General features: G+C 51.4%; 1 protein-coding gene across 1 annotated transcript in view; it reads left to right on the top strand.

Annotated features, from left to right (window-relative positions):
* The first annotated feature begins 5,365 nt into the window (after positions 1 to 5,365).
* LOC147101612 (fibrinogen C domain-containing protein 1-like) overlaps positions 5,366 to 8,558 on the top strand; it is a 41,539-nt gene continuing 38,346 nt past the window's right edge. The window contains exon 1 of the mRNA XM_085965132.1: positions 5,366 to 5,431. Within this exon, the coding sequence (XP_085821258.1) occupies positions 5,366 to 5,431 (66 nt within the window). The remainder of the gene's footprint in view (positions 5,432 to 8,558) is intronic.

Below are 8,558 nucleotides of genomic sequence, written 5' to 3'. Positions count from 1 at the left end.
TGAGGCGAATAGTATAGATGCATTTAAGGGGAAACTAGATAAACACATGAGGGAGAAAGGAATAGAAGGATATGTAGGGTGGAGAAAGGAATCGGGGTGGAGGCTGAGAACCAGTGGTGAGCACTTGCCTTGCGAGGTCCCCGTGCCAAGTTACAATTTGGGGTCCTTACATTTTACTAGACAATGACATCAAATATTACCCACTTAATGTGCTGTATCAGCACACGTATGATTGTGACAAGACGTATTTGCAACAGATAATAACAACAACAACAACTTGCATTTACTTAGCGCCTTTAACGTAGTAAAACGTCCCAGGGCGCTGCACAGGAGTATTAAAAGACAAAAAATTTGACACTGAGCCACATAAGGAGAAATTAAGGCAGGTGACCAAAAGCTTGGTCAAAGAGGTTGGTTTTAAGGAGCGTCTTAATGGAGGAAAGAGCGGTCACAGAGTCATAACGGCACAGAAGGAGGCCATTCGGCCCATCGAGTCCGTGCCGGCTCTCTGTAGAGCGATCCAGTCAGTCCCATTCCCCCGCTCTATCCCCGTAGACCTGCAAGTTTATTTCCCTCAAGTGCCTATCCAGTCTCCCCTTGAAAACATTGAGTGTCTCCGCTTCCACCACTTCCGTCGGCAGCGAGTTCCAGGTCCTCACCACTCGCTGCGTGAAAACGTTTTTCCTCACGTCCCCCCTGTATCTCTTGCCCAAAACCTTAAATCTGTGTCCCCCTAGTCCTTGTACCATCAACTAGTGAGAACAGCCTTTCCCCGTCTAGCCTATCCAAACCCCTCATAATCTTGTACACCTCGATCAAATCACCCCCCAACCTCCTTTGCTCTAATGAAAACAAATCCGGCTTCTCCAACCTGTCCTTGTAGCTAAGGTTCCCCCATCCCCGGAACCATCCTGGTAAATCTCCTCTGCACCCTCTCAATGGTCTTCACATCCTTCCTAAAGTGTGGTGACCAGAACTGGACGCAATACTCCAGTTGTGGCCTAACCCGCGCTTTATAAAGGTTCAGCATAACTTCTCTACTTTTGAACTCAATGGGCTGGATTTTCCAAGCCCCGAGGAGGCGGGCATGGAGGTGGGAAAGCACGGAAAATCGGAGAAAGTGGGGGCAGATGGCAAACCCGCCCCCATCCCGCCTCCATGCCCTTTTGCCAGGAGGCGGGAAGATGTGCAGCTTCGGGTCCCGTCTCCTGGAGGCGGGAAAGGCTTTTAATCCTTTGAACTGCCTGTTAACAGGTAGTTAACAGGCAGAAAAAGGAATTAGTGCCATTTTACCTTCACAGGCGAAGGCTTCCCGACCTCAGAGAACCCCGCCGGGCTGGAGGAGACGTGAAGGAGGTCTGCGCTGGTCGGAGGCACCTGGAAGTAAGGTGTAGAGGTGAGTGATGGGTGCAAGTGTGGAGTGGTAAGTATGCAAGGTGAGTGATAAGTTTTAAAAAGTGTTCACTTACCATCTTCACAGAGCTGTCAAACGCTGTCATTTCTTCTTTCAAGAAGTCTTGACAGATAGCACGTCTGACATTGACTCCATTGACAAAATCCAGCCCAACACCTCTATTTATGAAGCCCAAGATCCCATATGCTTTGCTAACCACTCTCTCAATATGTCCCGCCACCTCAGGGACCTATGCACATTAACTCCCAGGTCCCTCCGTCCCTGCACACTCTTTCAAACTGTACCATTAAGTGTATATTGCCTCTCCCTGTTCCTTCTGCCAAAATGCATCACCTCACACTTCTCTGTATTAAATTCCATCTGCCACTTGTCTGCCCATTCTGCTAGTCTTTCTATGTCCTGCCGATTGGCATCATCATCACTGTTTGCCACACCCCCAAGTTTGGTGTCATCGACAAATTTAGAAATTCGAGGCGGAGAGGTTTAGGGAGGGAATTCCAGAGCTTAGGGCCCAGGCAACAGAAGGCACGGCCACCAATGGTGGAGCGATTATAATCAGGGATGCTCAAGAGGGCAGAATTGGAGGAGCGCAGATATCTCGGGGGTTGTGGGGCTGAAGGAGATTACAGAGATAGGGAGGGGCGAGGCCATGGAGGAATTTTGAAATCGAGGCGCTGCTTAACTGGATAGAAAAATTGTTTTCACCTCTGTCCACCCGAATTTCACCAGAAAACCACATATCTGCCCCTGAAACCTGGCCGGCCTCCCACTCTCCACCCTCCGTAAACTTCAGCTCATCCCAAACTCTGCTGCCCCGTGTCCTAACTCACACCGAGTCCCGTTCACCCATCACCCCCTGTGCTCACTGCCCCGTGGCCTAACTCACACCGAGTCCCGTTCACCCATCACCCCCTGTGCTCACTGCCCCGTGTCCTAACTCACACCGAGTCCCGTTCACCCATCACCCCCTGTGCTCACTGCCCCGTGTCCTAACTCACACCGAGTCCCGTTCACCCATCACCCTCTGTGCTCACTGCCCCGTGTCCTAACTCACACCGAGTCCCGTTCACCCATCACCCCTGTGCTCGCTGCCCCGTGGCCTAACTCACACCGAGTCCCGTTCACCCATCACCCCCTGTGCTCACTGCCCCGTGTCCTAACTCACACCGAGTCCCATTCACCCATCACCCCCTGTGCTCACTGCCCCGTGTCCTAACTCACACCCAGTCCCGTTCACCCATCACCCCCTGTGCTCACTGCCCCGTGTCCTAACTCACACCGAGTCCCGTTCACCCATCACCCCCTGTGCTCACTGCCCCGTGTCCTAACTCACACCGAGTCCCGTTCACCCATCACCCCTGTGCTCACTGCCCCGTGTCCTAACTCACACCGAGTCCCGTTCACCCATCACCCCTGTGCTCACTGCCCCGTGGCCTAACTCACACCGAGTCCCGTTCACCCATCACCCCTGTGCTCACTGCCCCGTGGCCTAACTCACACCCAGTCCCGTTCACCCATCACCCCTGTGCTCGCTGCCCCGTGTCCTAACTCACACCCAGTCCCGTTCACCCATCACCCCTGTGCTTACTGCCCCGTGTCCTAACTCACACCCAGTCCCGTTCACCCATCACCCCCTGTGCTCACTGCCCCGTGACCTAACTCACACCGAGTCCCGTTCACCCATCACCCCCTGTGCTCACTGCCCCGTGGCCTAACTCACACCGAGTCCCGTTCACCCATCACCCCTGTGCTCGCTGACCTACACTGGCTCCTGGTTCAGCAACGCCTCGATTTTAAAATTCTCATCCTTGTTTTCAAATCTGTCCACGATTTTAAAGAATGCATTAGACCGTTTACATAAACGCATATAAGTAAAGTGTCAGCCGTGACTCAGTGGGTCGCGCTCTCGCCTCTGAGTCAGGCGGCTGTGGGTTCAAGTCCCACTCCAGGGACTTGAGCCCCATAATCCAGGCTGACACTCCCAGTGTAGTACTGAGGGAGTGCTGCACTGTCGGAGGTGCCGTCTTTCAGATGAGAAGTTAAACCGAGGCCCCGTCTGTCCTCTCAGGTGGACGTAAAAGATCCCACGGCCACTATTTTGAAGACGAGCAGGGGAGGTGTCCTGGGGCCAATATTTATCCTTCAACCAACAGCATTAAACAGATGATCTGGTCATTATCACATTGCTGTTTGTGGGAGCTTGCTGTGCACAAATTGGCTGCCGCGTTTCCCTACATTACAACAGTGACTACACTTCAAAAAGTACTTCATTGGCTGTAAAGCGCTTTGGGACGTCCGGTGGTCGTGAAAGGCGCTGGAAAAATGCAAGTCTCTTTTTTTAAGTCTTTCTCTAAGGAAGGAAATGTGCCGTCCTAACCCGGGTCTGGGGCTAGAGCTGACTCCAGTCCCACACCAGCGTGGCTGACCCTTAACTGCCCCTCTGAAATGGCCCAGCGAGACACTCTGTTGGCATCAAACCTGGTACAAAAGCGCTGCCCACCCACCAGCACCACCACCACCTTCTCCGGGCAACGAGGTGTGGGCAATAAATGCCAGCGGCGCCCACATCCCGAGAATGAATAATTTAAATAAAACGAAGGCATGTGGTGCATGAAATAATTCCAGCCTGGTGTGTGATATCGAACAGCTTGATTTATCTATTTCACCTAGCGTCGTGATTCCTTGAATCTGCCCGCACCATGAATCTTTGCTGGGAGGTGTGTCAGTGTACCAGACGTGTTCTGTCTCTGCCGTGGCAGGTTTTTTGAAAGCTCGGGGAGTTTACCCTGGTTAAATATTCCCAACAAGCAATACGCTAACAAGCAAATACAGCTCTGCTCCTCCGCACAGCTGACTGCACCAGAGGGACTTGCTGTCGGCTCACATAAGACACAAACGGAGAGCTCGCCTGGTTTGTATTCCTTCAGCTTTTCCTCTTCTCTTACATTATCCGATGACCTGTTTCTAGCCGGACTGTTGCGTTTCAGTGGCGGGCGAGCGCGGGAGCAGCGGCCAGAGCCCATGCAGGCATGAAGCAAGAAGGGGTTTGGTGACAGGAGCTGATGTGACTGAGGTCTCCCCCCCCCCCCCCCCCCAGGAGGCTGTGTCTCTCGACAGGGAGCCTTGCTGATCGCACTGTGTCTCAGCTCAGCTCCCCCCCCCCCCCCACCGCCCCCTCCCCTCGCACATCCAATCTTTTTTAATACCTGCTGATCAAATGAGCCGCTGAGAGGACAGCGAGGATTGTGCAGAATGCTGTGAGGCTGCGATCAGGACTCCCAAACCTTCCAACACATCTAACTGCTTCGGAAAGCAGGAAAGTGGACATCTTAAGTTGCTTTCTCACCTCTAGAACATGCCCTCACCAACGAAAAACCCTCTTCAACTATGCATTTATTTACCCTGAACAACAAGAAGGCTGCTCACTCTAAGTACGTTAAAACCATTCTCTCTCTATCTCTCTCTCTCTCTATCTCTCTCTCTCTCCATCTCCCTCTCTGTCTATCTATCTCTCTCTAAATCCCTCTCTTTATCTCTCTCTGTCTGTCTATCTCTCTAACTATATCTCTCTATCTCTATCTACCTCTCTATCCCCTTCTCTCTCTCTCGCTCCCTAACTCTATTTCTCTGTCTATATATCCCTCTCTCTATCTTTATCTCGCTCTGTCTATCTCTCTATATCCCTCTTTATCAGTCTGTCTATCACTCTCTCTCTAACCACCTCTCTATCTATCTCTCTACCCCCTCTCTCCCTATCTCTATTTTTCTGTCTATCTCTCTGTCCCCCTCTCTCTCCCTATCCCTCCATCATTCTATCTCGCTCTCTCTCTCTCTGTCTCTCTCGCTACCTCTCTCTCCCTTTCCTCCGAGCAGAAAAGCTGTGGTGAGCCTGGAATGATAAAGGACGGGAGCCTCTTGGAGAATTAGGCGCAGTCCCTGCTGACTCCGGGTATGGTGAACGACAGGTGGAAGAGTATGGATGGGGGTCAGCAAGACAGCCCAAAGCAGAAAGTCCAGGTAACAGGAGCATTTCTTTTCTTTTACAAAAAAAGAAAGACAGACTTGCATTTATATAGCACCGGATGTCCCCAAAGTGCTTTACAGCCACTGAAGTATTTTTGAAGTGTAGTCACTGTTGTAATGTGGGAAACGTGGCAACCATTTTGTGCACAGCAAGCTCCCACAAACAGCAATGTGATAATGACCGGATAACCTGTTTAATTTTGTTATGTTGATTGAGGGATAAATATTGGTCTGGACACTGGGGAGAACTCCCCTGCTCTTCTTTGAAATAGTGCCCTGGGATCTTTCAGATCCACCTGAGAGGGCAGACGGGGCCTCAGTTAAATGTTTCATCTGAAAGACGGCCCCTCCGACAGAGCAGCGCTCCCTCAGTACTGCCCCTCCGACAGAGCAGCACTCCGTCAGTACTGCCCCTCTGACAGAGCAGCGCTCCCTCAGTACTGCCCCTCCGACAGAGCAGCCCTCTCTCAGTACTGCCCCTCCAACAGAGCGGCACTCCCTCAGCACTGCCCCTCCGACAGTGCGGCGCTCCCTCAGTACTGCCCCTCCGACAATGCGGCGCTCCCTCAGTACTGCCCCTCCGACAGAGCGGCACTCCCTCAGTACTGCCCCTCCGACAGTGCGGCGCTCCCTCAGTACTGCCCCTCCGACAATGCGGCGCTCCCTCAGTACTGCCCCTCCGACAGAGCGGCACTCCCTCAGTACTGCCCCTCCGACAGAGCGGCACTCCCTCAGTACTGCCCCTCCGACAGTGCGGCGCTCCCTCAGTACTGCCCCTCCAACAGAGCGGCGCTCCCTCAGTACTGCCCCTCCGACAGTGCAGCGCTCCCTCAGTACTGCCCCTCCGACAATGCGGCGCTCCCTCAGTACTGCCCCTCCGACAGAGCGGCACTCCCTCAGTACTGCCCCTCCGACAGTGCAGCACTCCCTCAGTACTGCCCCTTTGACAGTGCAGCACTCCCTCAGTACTGCCCCTCCGACAGTGCGGCGCTCCCTCAGTACTGCCCCTCCGACAGTACAGCGCTCCCTCAGCACTGCCCCTCCGACAGTGCAACACTCCCTCAGTACTGCCCCTCCGACAGTGCGGCGTTCCCTCAGTACTACCCCTCTGACAGTGCAGCACTCCCTCAGTACTGCCCCTCTGACAGTGCAGCACTCCCTCAGTACTGCCCCTCCGACAGTGCGGCACTCCCTCTACTGCCCCTCCGACAGTGCAGCACTCCCTCAGTACTGCCCCTCTGACAGTGCGGCGTTCCCTCAGTACTAACCCTCTGACAGTGCAGCACTCCCTCAGTACTGCCCCTCTGACAGTGCAGCACTCCCTCAGTACTGCCCCTCCGACAGTGCGGCACTCCCTCAGTACTGCCCCTCCGACAGTGCGGCACTCCCTCAGTACTAACCCTCTGACAGTGCAGCACTCCCTCAGTACTGCCCCTCCGACAGTGCGGCACTCCCTCAGTACTGCCCCTCTGACAGTGCGGCACTCCCTCAGTACTGCCCCTCTGACAGTGCGGCACTCCCTCAGTACTGCCCCTCTGACAGTGCGGCACTCCCTCAGTACTGCACTGGGAGTGTGCCTGGATTTTGTGCTCAAGTTTCTGGAATGGGGGCTCAAACCCCACAACCTTCTTACTGCCACTGACGAGAAAGTCACAGGAAAGTAAGAAAGCACCAGCGTTAATTCTTCTACACAGCAAAGATTAAAATAATCCTTTGAACCACTCGTCGCGTTTTATAATTCAGTTATTGTTTTGCGGGGAAACATGGAGAAAACAGCGACGTTTTCGCAACAAGGAACAGCTGAACTATAGTCTGAGACCAGAAGCAATTGCTGTAACTGAATTTATTGAAAGGGGATAAAATTAGCATTGAGCAGATTGTGTGAGAGAAAGAAACTGTGATGGTGGCTTGTACATACTGAGAAATTGCCCTTTGCTGGGAGCTTCTCTGCTCTATAATACATCGCATTAGTGTGAGAGCAGTGACTGGGTAATATCGAATTCCTGTTGCACAGGGAAGATTGAAGGGGTACTGCTTCCCTTGTTGCTACATCTCCCGTCCAGGCGGCATTGCATTTGTCTGCTTGTGCAAGGCTGATAGTATCTCTGCTTTTCTCAGGCACTTTATCCCGCAGATTTAAATATGTAACCTGGGAACGGGGAGTGGGCTGAATGGACGACGTGCTTTGTCGCGGTCTGCGAGACTTCTTTATTAACGGTCTGACCAAACTCGCAGGTGAATAAAAGTATCGGTTACGCCAGAGGCAGAGCGAAGATTACATTGAAAAGACGCCCCGCACAGGCTAGAGATAAAAACCAGAAACTGCAAGAAATACACAGCATCTGAAAGAGGGAAAGGAAGGTTAGCGTTAGGGGTGGAGACTAACGAAGAATGACTCGAGCCGCTGTTTCTCTTTCAGGTACTCACCAACATCTCGTGTATTGTAGCATCGTGCAGCACAGGAGGAGGCCATTCGGCCCATTGTGCCTGTGCCGGCTCTTTGAAAGAGCTCTCCAACTAGTCCCACTCCCCCTTCTCTTTCCCCACAACCCTGCAAATTTCTCCTTTTCAAGTATCTATATTTTTATTATATATTTTAAAGTATATATTTCCAGAATTTATTATATATTGTGGCACCACTGATTTTTACTGTTTACTTTTATCTGCCTGATTGTTTAAGGTAGAGATTGTCTTTATAACACTATCTCACACTAATACTCACTATTTCACACCAATATTCACTATTTCACACTAATACTCACTATATCACACTCATACTCACTATTTCACACCAATATTCACTATTACACTCTAATACTTACTATTTCACACTAATGCTCACTATTTCACACCAATATTCACCATTTCACACTAATACTCACTATTTCACACTAGTTCACGCTAATACTCACTACTTCACACTAATACTCACTATTTCACACCAATATTCACTATTTCATACTAATACTCACTATTTCACAACTAATACTCACTATTTCACACTATTTCACATTAATACTCACAATTTTACACAATTTCACAATAATACTCACTATTTCACACTATTTCACACTAATACTCACTATTTCACACTAATACTCACTATTTTACACCATTTCAC

This window comes from Somniosus microcephalus, chromosome 23 (genome assembly GCF_052327205.1).
Source record: "Somniosus microcephalus isolate GS21.2 chromosome 23, FLI_Smic_1.0, whole genome shotgun sequence".
Classification (NCBI taxonomy): Eukaryota; Metazoa; Chordata; class Chondrichthyes; order Squaliformes; family Somniosidae; genus Somniosus; species Somniosus microcephalus.
Note: the sequence above shows the minus strand (reverse complement) of the source record. Positions and strands in the feature narration are given on the sequence as shown.